This window comes from Musa acuminata, chromosome BXJ2-9, assembly GCF_036884655.1.
Source record: "Musa acuminata AAA Group cultivar baxijiao chromosome BXJ2-9, Cavendish_Baxijiao_AAA, whole genome shotgun sequence".
NCBI classification, from domain to species: domain Eukaryota; kingdom Viridiplantae; phylum Streptophyta; class Magnoliopsida; order Zingiberales; family Musaceae; genus Musa; species Musa acuminata.
The window spans coordinates 8,909,390-8,929,258 of NC_088346.1; the positions used below are offsets into that span (position 1 = coordinate 8,909,390).

General features: G+C 39.4%; 4 protein-coding genes across 4 annotated transcripts; 2 read left to right on the forward strand and 2 right to left on the reverse strand.

Moving 5' to 3' along the window:
* Positions 1–766: 766 nt before the first annotated feature.
* Positions 767–1,482, reverse strand: LOC135623000 (large ribosomal subunit protein eL39). The gene is made up of 3 exons (XM_065125444.1): positions 1,328–1,482; positions 1,112–1,215; positions 767–1,007 (listed from the first exon to the last, which is right to left on the reverse strand). The coding sequence occupies exons 1-3, from the start codon at positions 1,328–1,330 to the stop codon at positions 959–961; spliced, it is 156 nt and encodes a 51-aa protein (XP_064981516.1). The 5' UTR covers positions 1,331–1,482; the 3' UTR covers positions 767–958.
* Positions 1,483–2,792: 1,310 nt separating this feature from the next.
* Positions 2,793–4,406, forward strand: LOC103997840 (uncharacterized). Its single transcript, XM_009419166.3, has one exon. It carries the CDS (start codon positions 3,132–3,134, stop codon positions 4,272–4,274), a length of 1,143 nt encoding a protein of 380 aa, XP_009417441.2. The 5' UTR covers positions 2,793–3,131; the 3' UTR covers positions 4,275–4,406.
* An 890-nt stretch (positions 4,407–5,296) lies between these two features.
* Positions 5,297–11,534, reverse strand: LOC135623001 (26S proteasome regulatory subunit 6A homolog). Its single transcript, XM_065125445.1, has 10 exons — positions 11,328–11,534; positions 11,100–11,216; positions 10,064–10,171; positions 9,239–9,430; positions 8,840–9,031; positions 8,324–8,442; positions 7,248–7,335; positions 6,118–6,237; positions 5,822–5,962; positions 5,297–5,595 (listed from the first exon to the last, which is right to left on the reverse strand). Exons 1-10 carry the CDS (start codon positions 11,448–11,450, stop codon positions 5,518–5,520), a joined length of 1,278 nt encoding a protein of 425 aa, XP_064981517.1. The 5' UTR covers positions 11,451–11,534; the 3' UTR covers positions 5,297–5,517.
* Positions 11,535–15,602: 4,068 nt separating this feature from the next.
* On the forward strand, positions 15,603–19,437 carry LOC135623302 (uncharacterized). Its single transcript, XM_065126111.1, has 5 exons — positions 15,603–16,192; positions 16,772–16,808; positions 17,672–17,908; positions 18,028–18,075; positions 18,850–19,437. The coding sequence occupies exons 1-5, from the start codon at positions 15,888–15,890 to the stop codon at positions 19,108–19,110; spliced, it is 888 nt and encodes a 295-aa protein (XP_064982183.1). The 5' UTR covers positions 15,603–15,887; the 3' UTR covers positions 19,111–19,437.
* Positions 19,438–19,869: the final 432 nt, after the last annotated feature.

Sequence of the window (19,869 nt, forward strand, 5' to 3'; positions counted from 1 at the left end):
TGTAAAACAATCTGCCTCGGAAAGATCTCACGTTCAAACCTGTCCAGGTCAACTCTTAGTGTGATCCAATGTTTTTTTTGTATTTTTCTAATAAGATCAGTATTACCTGAAAAACAATCTACCCCAAAAAGATCCCATGTTGAACATGTACTGCTGATGACCATTCACAGTGAACATATTTCCAAGTCATATTCATTAATTAATCTTATCCTCAACCAGAAACACTGCATAACAGTTTTGCTGACAACTAATATTTCATTATCATACATGAGCATAGCTCTCTACTCATTCTTCACTGAAATGAAGTATCAACTCAAATGAGGATGCAAGTAGATAAAAACACTACAAAGCATGTTAAAGAATTAGTAATTACTACAACCTAAAAATTTAGAGGGTTGAGTTGGCTTTAACGATGGTTTTCGATAAAATCCATGTCGCAGAGCTTAAAATCTGTGTGTACTAAAACCACACAGCTCGCAGTCTACTGCATCATATCAAAATAGTCCAAAACAAATCACTGCAGGTATATAATCTTCATAAGAACACCAATTGCAAAGGAAAACGAGTACAATTGGAAACACTACAAAGCATGTTAAAGAATTAGTAATTACTACAACCTAAAAATTTGGAGGGTTGAGTTGGCTTTAACGATGGTTATAGATAAAATCCATGTCACGGAGCTTAAAATCTGTATGTACTAAAACCACACAGCTCGCAGTCTACTGCATCATATCAAAATAGCCCAAAACAAATCACTGCAGACATATAATCTTCATAAGAACACCAATTGCAAAGGAAAACGAGTACAGTTGGAGTAATGAGTAGTGTAGCAACTAGGCAAAGCAATCTAACATTCCAAAATGATCGCCATTGATGGCAATTCGGTCATAGCATAAGCAAGGGAAAATAGATTATTAAGAGAAAAGAGAAGAACAAAAGGAGCCCGTCTAGGGTGACCTCAGAACCCTAGCTTCGTGCGGCGCCAATGCCTGCGCTTCGCGTTGTACCTAACAAGCCACGAAAGCACCGCCATTTAGGAGATGAGATGGGATGGTAGAGTTGAAGGACAAGAAGCGATCAAAACGCCCGAGTTGGATCGAAGCGAGAGCACCTGATGGTGTTGTCGGTGCGCATGCGGATCCAGTGGGGGATCGGCCGGTTCTGCCTCATCTTCTTCGCCAGCTTCTTCTTGATCCGGAACGTCTTGTGCGACGGCTGCAGCAGAAGAAACAACCAAGCCGAGGCATCAGTTCAAGTCACCTCCCAAAATCGAAACCCTAACCCTAATCCTAACAATCAGAAGAAAGGAAGAGGGTGGAAGACTTACCATTTCCGCTGCTCCCGAGACCACCGCAAGCGACTGCAGAAACCCCAATCCAAAACCCTCTCGGGCCTAACTCGTGTTCTCTGCCGAAGCGGATAAGCATATATAAATGGGCCTAACGATGCCCATTTTGGCCCACAAGGCTTCGTGCTACTCAATGTTCATTTTGGGCCTCCAAACAAGCCAAACTCGGCCCATTTTTATTAAGCTTAGATTGCTGGCTCATCAAAGCCTGTAAAGCTAGAAATAGATCTACAATGATCGGCAGAGCAGCATTTGCGGTGGAGGACAATAATCTGAATTGATCTCTCAATCCAATTATGGTGGAGAAGTAAGAACACAGAAGTAAGTGATCCGATTCACTTCTGAATGGAGAGTGGTTATACCAGTGAGTGCCTCTATATAAAAATACATATGTGGAGCAGCAGCAGTTTTTGTTGGTTTGATCAGTAGGTGTACCAGCAAAGCAAACGCACCATTTTTACGGTACTATGGGTTGCAATCCTCTCTTCTCCTCCGTGGAGACCGGTGAGGATCATCGACCTTTCATCAGCGTTGGATTCTGCAGCGAGGTTGTGGGAAGGGGGAAGGAGATGGGGGGCCATGCGAGGATCAGACGGCACATGGATTAGGTGGGGTTTCTTTGGACTTTGGAGCCTCCCTCTTCCTGTGCCACCACTCCTACCAAGAGATGAAGAGATGCTTATGAGCAAAGCAACAGCAGAAACCATATGCCTGCTTCCTGCTTCCTGCTTCCATGGACACGAAGAAGAACAATGTCTCCATCAGTTGCTTGCACACATGAGTTCTCAATACGTATACGTTGCATCCTACTGTGGCCTTCTGCCGGCCGGCCAGTAGGAGCACTACCATAGATGGGACTTGTCTCCTGCTCTCCACTGGAGACTTAGTCCCTTCAAAGAGGTAAGAGAACGGTGTTCTCGAGAGCATCAAGTTGATGAGACTGTTAGGAACGATCAACCAGCCAACAATAGTATTGAGAACGCCATCATAATTAACTTGCAAGCAATCTCTCTCCCCTCGAGTTGGTAGGAAAAGTTGCATGCTGATTCATCGCCTGCCAGCTCGATCACAGCGCGAAGTTTGATGAGCCCAGAGTCAAACCTAAATCTCATCAGTCACCGAACAACAAGACAGCGGAATTGTCGTGTCGATCTCAGAATGAGAAGATTATGGCTCGTTGGAACAGATGGGGGAGAGAAGAAGAAGAAGCTGTTGTTCTCCTGACGTCACGGTACATTTAGATCTTTCATTTGGAGAATTCACCTTCGTTGACTCGACCTGTTGACCCACACCCTTCCCTGCAATTACAGACATTTGACTTGGTCTCCCATTCAAATGTCAAGGCTATGCAACACCAACTTGGACGATGAATCATATCCACCTATTTAGAATCTTGTGTTAGATTTTGTTGCTCGATCATTTGGTGTTTCAATTAGTCTAATCTGAGGGCACGACGGCAACTGTCGCCGGCATCTCATCGATCCTCCTAATCTTTAATGCTCTCCATCTGATCTTAAGACTAATCACCCAGTGTTAGTACTAACAAGTAATTAATCACCACATCCGAGAAGCCATCGGAATCCAATGGAGTTGTTGCGGTCACCGACGCGGTGACGTTACGCCCCCGCTCTCGAGTTTTATGTTGCAGCCCCTCTCTCCTGTTGGATGACCAGACTCTCTCTCTCTCTCCGTCTCCGTCTCTCTCCATCGAAAGCTCTGCTTTTTTATCTGTTGCAGCTCCGGTTTGCTGAGGAAATTATAGGCAACGAGGGCTGGAGAGAGGATGCCAGAATCCATGCCGGCGTGCTTCCGTGGCGGTGGCGCCGGGATGCCGCCATCGAAGGCGGCAGGGCCCAGCCTGACGACCTCGGTCTACGAGACGCACCTCGGCGTCGCAGCCCTCACCTGGTCCCGCACCGTGCTAGGCCTCTCCCTCCGCACAGAGCTCCGCCTGTCCGCTGACGAGGAGGATGAGGAAGAGCCCGTCCGGTTCCGTATCCGGCCGTGGCTGCTCTGGAAGCGGCGCGGGACGAAGCGGTTCCACCTCAAGGACGACCGCGGCCACCGCTGCGTGGACTTCGCGTGGGACCTGACGCGCGCCAGCTTTCCTCCCGGGGGCGGTCCAGAGCCGGCCGCCGGGTTCTTCGTCGCCGTCTCCGTGGATGGAGAGATGCTCCTTGTTGCCGGGGATCTCGCCGAAGAGGCCTTTAAGAAGTCGAAAGCCCGGCTGCCTCAGACGCCCCTGCTCTCGCGCCCGGCGCTGGTCTCGAGGCAGGAGCACGTTGTTTTGGCGGACCAAGGCGGCCGGAGATCGTACTTGACACGGGCCCGGCTGGGCGGCCGGGACCGCGAGATCTCGATCGAGCTTGAGGCGAAGGATAAGGGGAGAGATGTGGCGATGTCGGTAGGGGTCGATGGCGAGCGGATCCTGCAGGTCCGTCGGCTCCGTTGGAAGTTCCGGGGGAGCGATAAGGCGGATGTCGACGGCTGCGGCCGGATCCAGGTCTCGTGGGACCTCCACAACTGGTTCTTCCACTCCAAGGACGACACGGCCGCTCCTCACGGCGTCGCCACGGCCGGGGCGGCGGAGACGGGGGACGCCGTGTTCGTCCTCCGATTCGAGGGAGAGGAAGAGGGAAAACAGGAGGGGCATATCGGGAATGCGATGTACCAAAGTCTGGTGGCGCGGGGGTATAATGGGAAGCACATGAACCGTAATTGGAGCGAGAGCAGTAGTGGCGGCGGCGCCGGAGATAGGCGGATGGGGAGGAAGAAGAGCTTGAGGAAGACGAGTTCTTCGTCCTCGTCGACCTCATCAGCGTCATCGGTGAGCAATTCGACGGTAATGGAGTGGGCGAGCCCGGAGGAGGTGGAGCTGCAGCGGGCGCGTGGGTTCTCGCTGTTGGTGTATGCCTGGAAGAGCTGATCCACTTGGGAAAAATGATTGGCTTGATAATTCCTATTTCTTTTCTCTCTTATTTTTATATGTTTGCAAATTGCTGTTTGGATTTTCTATTAAAATTCTTGGTTGAAATATCAAATTGACTCCTTTGTTTTCTTTTTTTTTTTTCTTTTTTTTTGGAGATAGTATGTCTACATAGATTGCAAAAACATATATTCGGGGATTAATTCAGTAGATAAGACTACCAAAAAAAAAGGAAATGATTAGTCAATTATTTTCCTTTATAGGTTGCTTGCATCTATGTGAGGTTTTGATCTCAAAGTTATTGTCCTACTTTTATTTGTTATAATTTTTTTAAAAAACAAGTGACGAAAGTTGAATTGGAGCTCAACATCTTGTGATCATCTGTCAAATCTTTATCAGTTAAATTAGCCATCATCTTGTTATAAAAATAGTTGGACAGAATTATCCGGCCAAAACTGTTGTTGGTGGCAAATGTTAATAAGCCAATATTGGAGGTGTTTTGGAGTGTTGCTTTGGATAGATGGATTATGTTTATGTATGTATGTAACAGCCTGCCTACAACAGCTAATAACACTCGAGATTTCTGGTGCAATGTACTACGTCCAGATTGGCATGCAGTACACGACCGCGAATTGATCGAACAAAGAAACCACTGCTTTGCTCGTGACTTCACCGCTTTATTTCGACTTGGAGAGATGATCGATTGCAATCTGGTGACGATACGGAAAAGTGCCCAAGCTATTTTGACAGAAGACTTATAGAAAGTGCACAAGTTATTTGAATTGCTTTGGAAATCATCGAGACTGATGGCTAGGTGATGATAACTACTTGCACGCTTCAATAAGGATATTGAAGTGCGGCATTTTAAGGCCGTCAGTCTTTTTGTCTCTGTTAAGCTCAGTTATGTCTGTCCTCTGTTGCACTTTATAGGGTTATCGATGTTAAAGACATTATTACAGCATGATAAGTTTAATAGTTAGACGATGAATGATGTTCCAGAGTGTAATTAATACACATGCAAATGCGTAATGGTATAAGATCAACTATATTGAACCCCACATACAACTCAAGTTAAAATGATGAGTCGCTACCTTTGATAAATAGTGCAGAGCATGACCACTAAAAAAAGGTCTCGAATAAGGGTATGATCAGAACTGTTGCTGTTGGTGACTCAGAATAAAATAAGAGACTCGGGAAGATTGGAATGAGGTGGATCACAGGGTATATAGCACCAGGAACTAAACTAAGCATAATAATTTAAGCTGGCTTTCTTCTTCGCTTGAACTTGGATTATCCCTTCGTTGAAATCTTCATGTGTCACCTGAATCAAAATATAAAATCAGTCAGACTATTGTAACAAGAAGAGTCATGAAACAGAAAGCAATGGCCAGTATGCATGATTGTACTACCGGAGGAAATGAGCTTTAAGCAAGTTAAATTAGATCAGGCATGTAAACAAGGTAATTGGATGTTACAATGCAGAGATTCAGCTTTCATAGGGCACAAATTTAAACAAAATAGGAGAACGAAGAGAAACATAAGAGAACCTCAGTTGCATCTCGACGCAGGGCAAGCATGCCAGCTTCTACGCAGACTGCTTTAAGTTGTGCCCCATTGAAATCGTCAGTCGACCGAGCCAGCTCTTCAAAGTTCACATCAGGGTGCACATTCATTTTCCTCGAGTGAATCTAAATTTCAGAGATAAAAGGAAATAGGGCTCAATTCACAACATGAGGACATGCATTTCAAGTTATTTCTAGATTAGATGATAAGCATATGTTAGCTTTCTTCAACATAAAAATTTACTGAAGCATTTTCTCACAGCACAGAACATTTTTGCTACCTGCAATATTCGAGCTCTTGCCTCTTCGGATGGATGCGGGAACTCTATCTTGCGATCTAGACGTCCAGAACGCATAAGAGCAGGATCTAGAATGTCAGCACGATTTGTTGCTGCTATAACCTGTCAATTAACCAAAATCATGCATATATGTCTTTGAGAGAGAGATAGTGATGAAGGCAAGTGAAACCTAGCATCATAAGGCTCATCACAAACTGGTGGTAACCTAACTGCCAAGGCTGCAATCTAACAAGGAAATAAGTATAGTCACGCAGAATCATTTTAAGCTTGATAGCATAAGACTGTGTAATGGAAATTACTAATTGTGTGTAGAAAACTATTAGCAGTAGGACCAATAAACATCTGAAAGTAATGTGCAGCAGGATAATGCATTTCTTGATGTTGCGGTCAGCCTTATCTTAATGTTGTTGTCAACCTTACATCACAATAACACAATACAAAGGAAGACAGCACATTTTGGCAAATATGTCCATCTCTCTGATGCAGCCTATCTGACTGGGCAAGATTAAAGCACCATATTTCTAACATACAAAGGTCTGTTTGGCTTTTAAGTTCCAAACCTTTTTAAGGTATATTAACATGACAGTCTAAGTTAAAGAAATGTCAGCTATCTACTCTACAAGACAAGCTCATCCGGTTGTAACCTCACAAAAAGTGAATTCAAACCTGCACTTCTAGCAGACATGATTAGTTATATTGATAAAGCATCTAGCATAGATTGTTATAAACACTCATGCCTAGAACTGTAGTTGGAAAACTGCTTCACTATTAACTTGCAAAATGCATTTAGTAATGGATGCCTCTACTCAGGAATATGTATATAATTTTCACGTGCCAAGGAAAGAGGAGGACATCAGATGAAGTTCAAGTATTGTTATCCATATATGTTAATGATTGATATCGGGATATACTTGATCTGGTCTAAGGCAACACACATGATGCATTTCAAGAACTTAATTTCAGATCAGAAGAAAGACTACAAAGACAAGTGATGAACAAGCTAATATAGCTGCAGGAAGACTGTTCAAATTATCAAGCTACAAACATATGGGCAGCTTCTACCAAAAAGGAAATAATATTGTTTACATCATAAGCTAAATAAGAACACTGACCTTTATGCGTTCATCACTGCTAAAACCATCAAGTTGGTTAAGTAATTCAAGCATTGTCCGTTGCACCTCCCTGTCTCCACTCACTTCACTGCAAAAATAATGCAAACAAAAATGAGTACAATGTCTCTCTAAAAGATAAACTACTGCTATTCAATGACACAGTTGGGTTTCCCTATAAAGAAGATCCTTACTTTCTTAAGGTTAAGCAACTCCACTCAAACAAACTTCCTCTATTAAATTCCGAGCTAATTCATAAGTTGTAATAGGATTGCTACCTAATGCATATGCATCACTAAAGATTGACCTTCACCACCTAATCGTAATGCTAATGACCAATCTAACATTTAACTCCCTATCAACTAGGAGATATTTTTGGCCTCCTTCACATGGCAATGCTCACTGATAAAGCTTTATGGCTCCAACTCTGCCAAAGCAGCCCCATCACAAAATAGCATTCTTCATATGGAAAACACTTTAGTAAACCATAGCTACTATAGCTAACAATTAGGACATAAAGCTTCCTGGATCAGGTATATGAATGTTTCTATTTCCAGGGATTTCAAAATAGGCAATCATTCACCACATAATTTAAATATCTCATTTATGTTTGATAAAATATAGGGATTGTGTATATTTGTCTTTACTTAATTCCTTTGCAAGGAAACAATTCATCAAACAAACTATTCTCTCGAAAGTGAAATCAGAACAGGAAAAAAATGTCAGCACCTCAGCATGGTGCACCATGCTGAAGTGAATAAAGGCATGAGCTTGCTTTTTAATCAATCCAGCAAATTAAGATGCATCAAATTACATAGCTCGTATGACAATAAAATGACAAATGATGGTCACTCATGCTTACTAAATTATTAACTAACAATTATGAGTGAATTGATTCATATATATTCCGTTACAAAGAAAATTCTAACAGGCTAGGTCTTATACTACATCAACCTTGCGAATGAAAAAGACACAAACGAGTTTCTTGCAACATGGTACGATAAACAAGTCTCTTATCCAACACTAAGAATGGAAATATATATATTATAAGAGTGAAAAGAACAAGAAAAATGTCATACCTGTCAAAACGTTTGGTCCCTATTGCGTCTATTTCATCTATAAAAATTATACATGGAGATTTCTCCTTCGCTAGTTGAAAGGCATCACGAACAAGTTTTGCACCATCACCAATAAACATCTGCATTAATTGGTTAAATAATCACTAAGCAGCTATATACTGATATATTTTAAAATAAAAGGCACAGAACAAGAATCCATATTCCTTATGCAGTATGCACATATTTGCATGCATTAAGTATCCCGTGCAGTAGGCTAAATTCGAATGAGAGTAACCTCTCATCCTCAGCCAGATTTTCCTAATATTTACAAGTTGATAATGACCATCTTGTAATATGAATTTAAAGCATACCATATGCTTTATTAAAATGTAACTGGTGATATTATCCTAAAAAAATAAACAATGAAAGAGAGAACAGTTTGTAAAGAAGGGAATAATGGGAAAGAATAATTTGTAGATTAACTCAACAAATGTGAGTAAAAGTTTTGCAAACTGTTCTTATGAAATTACAAAGTACCTGAACTAGTTGAGGACCTGCCAGCTTCAAGAAAGTTGCATTTGTTTGTGCAGCACATGCACGAGCCATCAAAGTCTTACCAGTTCCAGGAGGTCCATACAGAAGCACTCCTTTAGGAGGACGAATCCCTAATTTCTGGAAACGATCTTTGTGGGTCATTGGTAACACAATTGCCTCGACAAGTTCTTGGATCTGAGAATTACAAGTATAAGCAAATAAATCAATATAGACAAGATCAACTTTCAGAGGCTTTCTATCGCTTCTCAACCCGAAGTACACAACTAAACAATCTAACGGCCACATCTAGAAGGTCTGAAGGTGCTCTAGACTTGCAGAAGAACCCATGACAGATTTAGCACTTTGGTGGACTTGTATGACCATAGCACAAAGTTAGGATACCTGCTTCTCAAGGCCTCCTATGTCATTGTAGTCTTCCGTTGGCTTTTCATCAACTTCCATTGCCTTTACTCGTGAATCATATTCTGATGGAAGAGTGTCCAAGATCAAGTAGCTATCTTTGTTGACCCCGACAAGGTCACCAGGTTTCAGTTTATCAGGGTCCACTAATCCAACAACAGGAAGAAAGATAGTCTGGAACAAAAGAACAAACAGGAATAAGCCTCCAATAGCTTAGTTAGTCAAATATATAACTAAAAATGGTGATGTCATAGAAACAATCATCAAACTACAACTTCTAAGAAAGCAAAATTTAGAAACATAGGGGAAGTTGCAGTATATGAAGCAAGAGAAACAACATGTAGAACATCACCACCAATTATTAGGATCTGTGCATGGTTTAGTTCTGTATAGTTCATAAGAACTTTTATATCAAGCTAGTAAACTCCATTTTGTGGTCCTTTTTCTCAAACCAATACAAACCATTTAACCAGTTAAACCAAAATATTATGCGATGCTTCAGTTTCTAATATGGCTTGCACTCTTTTTTTATAACTTATCCAACAGAACTTCAACAACAAATTATGCATGTTCAAATTTTCAAATGGCTAAAAAGATCCAAAAAGAATAAGAGCGAACAAGAACAAACGAGCAATTATGTAAGTTCAAAACCGATGGCAATTAAGGCAAGCTTTCAAGATGTTTGTTAAACATTAAGCAAAAATCTTGGCAGACAAAACCACCAATTGCACAAGAACAAAAAAGAGAAGTAATATTAGATATAAACAAAAGAAGCAAATTTGGGCTGAGTTAGGACTCCTAGCTTACTTGTCGTGTCGAAGTTTTTAAGACAACACATTTGCCCTTCCTTTGAGAATCCAGATCAATATTGGCACCATCTTCCTCGCCCTCTTCTTCTGGATTCATTTCCAAAATCTAGACAACACAATAAGGTAAGCAACATGATAAATGTGTCCTTTAATAATCTAATGGATTTATTTATGTTCACGAAAGGAAAAATAAGAAAAAAGTATATATGCTGGAAGACAGATAGTATGTGTCAAAACAATTAACCCATCAACATGCACCTTTAATGTCAAAAAAGACGAACATTAGAAAAAGAGACAGAATAAATAATTCTTCCTAACTGCTTCTCTTTCATAATTTCAGTTCAATTATCTAGCTTCATATGCCGCTCACATATACATCCATCTCATAAACCAAAAAAGAATATACAGAAAATACATGAGAAAGACTTCAAGAATGAGAGCTGGCTGAGATGTTGATTATCCTAATAAATCACTACAAGATATTTGTCAATTCACCAGTGGCATTTCTAAATTATTTTGAGTTTTTTATCTACAAAGTAGGATAGGACTTCCAAGAGATAGGAAGTCCTATTTCTAAATTGTTGGTGAAGCTGCTTACAATCAGAGATAGGACTTCCAAGAGAAGCCACACCCATTATAAAGCTCCAAATTTTCAGAGAAGTACAGGTACTAAGACGTTTCATTTAACGCAGATTGGGATGTGCGGCAGATCAACATAACACTCCTCTATAAATATGCAGGGAAGATGCATTACACTCTAAGAGCAAAAAAAAGAAAACAGAAGGGAAGAAGACACACAGAAAGACGCTATTGAGATGGCAATGCATAGATCAAAATAAGCTAAGCTACCCTAAGCAACTGCAACGAGATTGAGAAGCAATTGACCATGCATTCAAGAGAGATGTTCTTTTTTTCCTTAAACTAACATGTCTACAGAAGATATAATGCAGGAAGAAGAATTTTTCCCCAAAACAAAAGAGTAAGCAAATGGATTCACGAATTTACAAGATAAAGCAGCAGATCAAGGGACTGACCTCAACGATGTTCCCCACAAGGTAGGGCAGCTGCTTGTTGAGCTTAATCTTCTCCTGATTCTCCTTGATTTTCTCCTTGAAGGACTCAAGTTCGAGATTCGCCCTCTGCAACTCATCCTGCAGTCGGACGCCAACAGATTTCGAGATCAGCAGGATCAATTACAATCACCGTGAAGATCGAACGGAAAATCAAGGAAACCCTAGTTTTCGGGGGTTAGGGTTTGAGACCTTGAGGATGCGGATCTCGTTGTCGAGCAGGCGAGAGGCCCTGATGACGTCGTCGGTGGTCATGGAGGATAGCTGGTCGTCCTCGAAGTTGGGATCCTCCGCCATCGCCGTCGCAGCCGCCATGGATCGTTGAAGCAAAAGACCGGAAGAGCGAGCGAAGCCCTCGTCCAACCCTCCCCTTGTAGCTTTGGCACCAAGGAAGCAAGCAAGCCGGCGTCTAACTTTTTGGTCTGTATATAGAGGCTGGGGAACCGGTTCATTTGATCTGGGCTTCCGGCCCATTTCATGGGCGAGTTAGACCGGCCCAATTAGCGGTCTTCTGTGAATGGACCGGATCTTCTAATCCGTCAAAAATATATCTTTTTTAAATTTCACATAATGGTTTATTATAAGTGCAATCGAAATATTAAGCTAATATAACAAATAATTAAATGATAATTATGGTTGAACAATTTAATCCATTCTATTTCAACACATATTATACTTTTAGATTCTTTTTATTTTTTATGTAACTAAATAAAAAACTTATAACAAGACCTTTGATTTGTGAAAGTTATAAGTGATTATACACTATCAATAAATAAAATTTGTATTAATTAAATTAGTTGATATATTTCAAACTCCCAATCTCAATTAACAAACAAGATATATATATATATATATATATATATATATATATATATATATATATATATATATATATATATATTATTTTTGGTATGAAAATATTGAAATAGATGTGCGGAGGTAACGAAAAATATAAAAAAAAATATTTTTATTCTTGAATAATTAATTATCATTTTTGCAATAAAATAAAATAAATAGAAATAAATGTATATTTAAATATTTTTAGCTTTGCATATCTCCATACCATCAAAAAGCTCATATAGTCAATCATAAATAATTGAAACTTTATAATTTCATTATTATTGTTGTTATTAATATAGTATTTTTAAATTTCTAACCTAAAATAAATGAATCAAATATACTATCACCAAAATATTTATTAGGTATAAAAAACTTTGTAAGATGAGATCTCAAACTTTCAATATAAGACAAGTGAATAAGATTTATCACTAGTAGATTAATATGATAATGTTTGAACTCACAATCTAGATTAAATGACTTACATGCATTAGCATCAAACTCAAATATATTTCAGGTGAAGTTCCAATGTCTTTCTCTTCTTTCTTTAATTTGTGCTCTACAAACTTACACCTGAGCTATGGGAGTTGCCATGAAACAACTCATCTTTGCTCTCTTTCATTCAAGCATCAGTAGCATGCATCTGAGTCACACCCTGCATCACATGCCCCAGTCACTGAGCTTTGAGACAGCTGGAACAAGATGTGACATGGAAACAAGGAAACCTTGCTAAAGCAACAAAGTCTATCTCAAGCCAACCAGTTGCACACAATCTGAAGTGAGAGGCAGTGCCTGACTCATCTGTGCTGGCTGAGAAGCCAACAAAGGAGAAGGCCACATTGCATGCTGGCCTTCTGCTCTCATCTTTTTCTTTCTCCATGGCACAAACTTCCACAAGCATAGCTCCTCACCAATGTTGACCCCATCTCTGTCTCCTTTGACCACATTCCAATGCCATCCCCAAAGGGAAAGGTGAGAAAAAGGGGCATGGCTGCTGTGAGAGAGAGAGAGAGAGAGAGGAAAGCTGGGTCACAGGAACAGCTGCAGCTTTTCTAAAGCTTCTTCCAAACATTATCTTTGAAGGGCACAGACTTCTAATATGAGCAGCATCCACAGGGTTGGTTCTCATCATCAGTAAGAATGTTCAGTTGAAGCCATCGAGTTCCTCCATGCCAAGGGTTGGAGGGGTCATGTGATGCAAGTAATGTGAAGATGGCTTGGGGAGTGAAGAGAGGTGAAGGCCATGAATGTGTTCTGTCTTCTACCTCCAGATAACCAGAAAGGTAGCTCCTTACTTTCAGTATTGTTGGGAAAAGATAAGGATATCAAATCAATAAGATCATATAAATATTTTTCACTAATCAAATCAATAAGATTATAAATATTCTTCTTTAGGTCAACTACATGATATCAAATATCATCAAAACTAACTCATGGCCCAGAAAATAATCACTTAAATCAACCATCAAAACATTTATGATTTCTTCTCCTAATATACCCTCTTGTAGCCTATGACATCTTATTTTTTCTCCCTTATTTTACTATTTATATCAGACTCTATTGGTTACATCACTTGCCAAATAATAACAATTATTAGAATCAAAGAAAGATGATGATTGATTCTTTTTTTCCCAGCAGATGAAATATCTTCATCTGAATATTAATATGTGAATGGATATTATTCATTCAGCTTATCATTCTGAAGTTTATCTTAGGTGCAATGAGGCCGCAACTCCACACATTTTTGCCCAGAAAACACAACATAAAGGTGGCAACTAAATCATCAAATCTGGAAGCTGTGACACAGCAGTGGAAACATGAACACAAGCAGCACTGTCTTGTCTCCCTTTTCCTTTGGCCCTTCCTTTTGTACTTGGACGCAGGTAAAACCTGTTGCAAAGGCTTACATCGACTGCAAAGAAGACCGAGGAAGAGCATGTCTTTTACCATGCAACGCAGCTGAAAGCTCGCAGGTTTGGCTCTTTCAGCTATGCGTTGGAATGCATGCTGCTGCTTTAGACTGTACCAAATGGCACCCATGGATGGTGGTGATGATGATGATGATGATGATGATGATGATGACATGGGGCTTTCGGAAAATGTTATGCTTTTGAGAAAAAACACCATCAATTATTCACTGCAATGGAAAAGGAATCACTTAGCTACTACAGGTTTGACTGCTTTCTTGCCAAAGACTTTGCAGCAACATATTCTTAATTACTTGTTCTTATCATAAATTATGTCTCACAAAGGTTTTCAAAACTACATATTAATTTTGTCGCTTAATTAATTATGTGACAAAGATATGTTAAATTTGTGAGTAGCAGTTTGTCCTAATTCTGTAGCTGATTTAGCATTTTAGCAGCTGTTTTCGGTGTTATTTGATACAAGAAAAAGCTAATAATGTTTGATTCCGATGAGATTACATCGAATGTCAATAAGATAGAGAGGAGTCTTATGATAAAAAAAATTCATATAAAATAGAGAATCATTCAAGAATACGATCGACTATATTATCCTTTTAAAAGTATGCTCGATAAGTTTCTTTTCGATGCTCAAATAATATTGAAAAAAATATATATTTGATTAAAAAAACATGTTGATGATTAAAAAGTATGTAAATCTTTTATTTTTCATAAGTAATTTTTTTATAATATCAAAAGTGTTAAGTTAGCAGTAAAAGTTTTCTAAATTTAAACGATTATAAGAAATATATATATATATATATATATATAGAGAGAGAGAGAGAGAGAGAGGATCTAAGAAAAAGTAATGGCGATGGGATCTAAGGAGATGACGACCACCAAAAAGGGGATCAGCTTATGTAGAATGTCCGACCACAATTCCCTGCAAAGATCCGACACATTTTTGTACCTATCTTTGACCAAATCCTCGCCCTTCAAATTTCCTCTTTAATTAATTACCTTTCTCATATTCCTAATTCAATTTATATATATGAAATTATTATTAGTATTTATTCTTGAATTTATATGCCCCAAATCCTCACTCAAATGTGTATATATATATTTACTGCGTTTCAAATGTCTTTGCAATTTGTAGTCACAACTATGGAATATATGCATAATAATTAGGTGCTAAGAGAGTAAAGAGGAGATGAGTACACGTGGAATATAGTAGAAGAGGATTAGCTGCATATTTAAATTTTATTTCCACTGGTAATCCAATATATATATATAAATATATTATTATTAACTTAACCAAATGCCACCTAATAAATATCATTTTTTGTTTAATACAATTTCTATAAAATTTGAAAATTAATTTAAATTAATTAGAATAATATGAAGTATTAATATATATATATTTGTAATTGATAAAGTTGAAGAAAAAATAAAATATTTTAATAAAACATAGATTAATTCATCATATTAAGGAAGAAAATTTTATCAAGCAAAAATTAGATAATTATGTATGAGAGAGAGAGAGAGATCTTTCTACCTGTTTAGGTTGTCAGTTGGTCCAACTCATTATCATCCCTTATCCCATCAAATCCAATTCCTTCTTCTATTAATGACTCTCTGTTTCAACACACACACACACACTCTCTCTCTCTCTCTCTCTATGACTACATCTCTTCCCTTCACTCTCATTAATCATGTAATTTGTATAAACATACAATTAATTAACTAACCTTTCTCTCTCATCCTCTGTTTCTATCTCTTTATCTGAAAAATTATCATACAAAACAGCAGCATCAAAAGAAGAATAAAAGAAAAAGAACAGAAAAAGAGCGTGAGAGAGAGAGAGGGGGTGGGAGAGGAGGAGGTCGGAGAAAGAAATGAAGAGAAGAGGAGTAGGGAGGTGAGGAAGAGAGGATATAGTGGTGGCCTATTGGGACACCATCAATTGGGTGAAAGGTGGGATCTTTGGGGGGTTGGAAGGGAAGAGGGGGAGATGGGGAACGTGACATCGTCGGTGGCGGCACGGTTCGCGTTCTTCCCGCCGGAGCCGGCGACGTACGAGGTGTTCCGGGAGAGGGGAGGCGATGGGCGGCTCTGCCTGACGGGGCTGTCGCCGGAGAAGAACGTGGAGGTGCACCTGGTGGAGACCCGCGCCGGGAACCGAGTGGTGGCCACGTTCTGGCGCCACCCCCGCGCCCGCTTCACCGTCCTCTACTCCCACGGCAATGCCGCTGACCTCGGTCAGATGCTCGACCTCTTCCTTGAGCTCCGCGCTCACCTCCGCGTCAATATCATGAGGTTTTTCGATTCCCTTGCCCTGTTCTCTCCGCCTCCTTTTTTCTCCCCTTCTATTAGATTGGCAAGGTTGGATCTTTATTGTAAAAGGGGAGTTCTTTTGGATGAGCTTGGTGTTTGGATTTAGTTCTTGTAGGTGAATGATGTCGATATGGTGAAATCTTGGGCGTTCTGATTACTGCTTAGGAACTTTGAGGTTCTGAGAGTGGGAACAAGTATGTTTCACAAAGGAATTCCAAGCTTGTTTTTTGCTCAATATTTGTTATGGGTGCCTCATTTGATCATCTCTTGCATCCATGGTTGTCAGGAGTGTTGGAAAATCGATCAACTCGTAGATGCAGGTTACTGATATATTTTGTTTTTTTGTCTGTTTTCATGTAGCTTCCTCAAATGTTTTATCAAGGTTTATATAACACACAAGGCTGATGAAATGTGGAGTCTGTGGAGGGTCTATACATCCAGCCTCTAAATTTCTCAAGTTTCAAGCTCAAATTGGATAATAATAATACTATAAAATGAAACTGGAAATTGTTTTTTATGAAAACTGCAATTAAAACTGATTGATGATCTTCTCCTTTGCAGTTACGATTACTCAGGCTATGGAGCATCGACGGGGAAGGTAAACAATTGTCAAAAAAACATGTAATGGAATTTTCTTCTTCCTGCTTTCTTTTGGGATCTTGTAAGCTTAGTAGTTTTGGAACATTATGACAAAGGGATTATGTATTTTGGATCAAATTCGCCAAATCAATTGAAGTGAACTAAGAATAGGTAGAGACTACGGTGACATTTGCCACAGTGTATGATTTTAAATGGATGGTTTCCCCTCGAGGAAGTACCCACTTGGCATGGATGAATCTAAAGAGCCTCCGGTCATATAGTAAATTAAGTAGCGAGTTCTATTTTGACAGGTGAAACCGGTGGTTCATTCTCTCACAAACCTGATGTTGGCCCATTAATCTCAGGGGTGAATCACCCCTGCTAAATAGCATTGTCACTTAACAAAATTTATCCATTCTATATGATACTTAGAAGTAACTGTTGGAATGAGCCACTCTGTGAGAGTGGATTGTCAGTGAATCTAGAATTCATAGCTAAACACCATCAGTTCTGTTCATTTTACATAGCCGAAATAGTTAACCAGGGTTTCTGGTCTTCTAGCAATTCACATGGATGTGTGTAGTTGGCAAAAGGAACCCTAATTGCTATGATAGTTTTTCGATAGTCAATCTTAGTGAAGGTGATATGTTGATTATTATTTTTTTCTTTCGTATGAACTGTTGTAATCACAATCTAAGTCTATTAGATGCTTCTCAAGAACTTCATGATAGAGATGTTAAGGCAACAGCTGTAAATACTTTTATGGGACATTAGATATATTTCCAATGAAGAATGATTTATTATCAGAATCACTCATTCTATTCTAATTTTCATGTCTGATGGTATCTCGTTTTCCTTGTTTCTTTCGTTTATTCGCAAAAGCCATCTGAATTCAACACATACTATGACATAGAAGCAGTATATGATTGTCTGAAGAAAGAGTATGGAATAAGACAGGAGGATCTCATTTTGTATGGCCAGTCTGTTGGTAGCGGACCAACATTGCACCTCGCTGCACGATTACAGAAACTGAGAGGCGTCGTTCTCCATAGTGCAATTCTCTCGGGCATACGTGTCTTGTATCCTGTGAAAGTGACATTCTGCTTTGATATCTTTAAAGTAAGTTCAGATTTTTCTTTATTCTGTTGGATCATATTCATTTTCTTGCTAGTACTTTACCTGCATTCTTTGACATTTTCTTTTACTATTACTGTGAAAGTTGGGATTTTTGTTTGCAGAACATTGACAAGATACGACAAGTCAACTGCCCAGTCTTTGTTATACATGTAAGCCTTTTCCCTCAGCCAATTCAATATATTAATTTCTTGTATCATATGAGCAATCATGTCTTGAAATATTATGTTACATGTTGGATGATCTTGCCATAAACTCATCGGACTTGCAAGTTAGTGAACATAAAACTTGTCTTACTGTGAGATTACAAATTATGAAAACAATTAAGAATGTCTCAAGTGCTTTGTCATTTTGCTCCCATTTGTGCCTTTATATCCTTGTCATCCATCATCCATGCCTTTTTGCCATCCAAATGAGGTAATAAGCTGCATACAACAGAAAAAAATAGAGAAGATTTGACAACATTTTTAATGTTCAACCTTTCAGCATGATTTGCATGAATAGCATTCCAAAATCAGGGAGAGCGACACCTGCCCTGAAACCAAAATACTACGTAGCGTGCTGCTTGATTCCTTCTCTATTAAGACCTGGTATGTTGCTCAAGTTCGTGCAGGGATTTGAAACTTTTTGTGCCGACGATTAGTTGAAAGTATTCCTTGACTAAAATAAGTAGCACAGTTGTCGGCTAAAGAGAGAATATTTGTATTGTTTGATTCAAACACACTCGATACTTTCTCTGGGAGTATTCAGGTTTCTCACCTTCACATTCTTTGATGTTATCTCTGAAACTGTCGGGGATATCTCTTAAGTACATGTTCACTGATTTCAATTCACTCATTTCGCTGATGCTCTTGATCTGTCAAATTCGTTATCAGATAAAGAATTCTCTTCATCAGACACCTTAATCAGGTTTAATTTATTTGTAGGGAACGGCTGATGACATCGTCGACTGGACTCATGGGAAACGTTTGTGGGAACTATCCAAAATAAAATATGATCCTTTGTGGATCAAGGGTGGTGGTCACTGCAACTTAGAGACATATCCTGAATATATCAAGCACTTGCGAAAATTTATTAATGCCATGGAGAAACTTCCACTTGTGAAACAGAACAACCAAAGCAGGCTTCCGACATCAACCATCACAGAATCAAAACATAACAAGTGCTTGAGATTTGGCAAGAGATAGCTGTTCGAACGACGCCCTGTAGGTTCATCTGCATCTATGCCTCAATCCTTTGCACAAGTCTGCCTGTCTTCAACAGGCACCGCATGAGCTATGATCGATCGAAGACAAGGACCACAGAGAGTAGGTACATTATTGACTCAGAAAGCCGTAACTTCCGTGTCTAAAAATGATCCTAAAGAATACTAATCCGAGGAGATCCTGTCGCAATCCATGTCTCTGGAATCGACAAGTATGCTTCATCGATCCAATTATTTGTCTGATTTGCCAGATTGATGGCTTGTGTAAACACTTCCACTTCAAAAGCAAATACATGGTTTGTTTCTTGAATCTTGCACTCCATGTTCTCCTTCTTGAAAGAACACTTCTTCGTGTAAGTCAGTAGATTTTGTTTTGCTTGATATTTTCTCCTCTGGACAACATTGAAAAGTGAAGGTAAATGATGAAAGATGGGAATCAAGTTTCTGATAGATTGTTGATGAGTGAAAATTGCTCCATTATGTAGAGCTAAGTGGAAGTATGTTTCTAGAAATGCTTGTTGTGTATACTAGTATGCATCTTAAAATGACCAACAGCAATATGTAGGTATGCTACCCAATGAGTTCGCATATATCCAACACTATAATGCTTTTCATTTTATTTACTAGGAATTATATTTTTCATTTATCTTGTTGGTTGCCTCTCTTACCCATACTTGAATCTCAAACACCATCATGCATCAAACTTGAATGCTTAATTAGCAAACTGTTTCTACTGATGAGG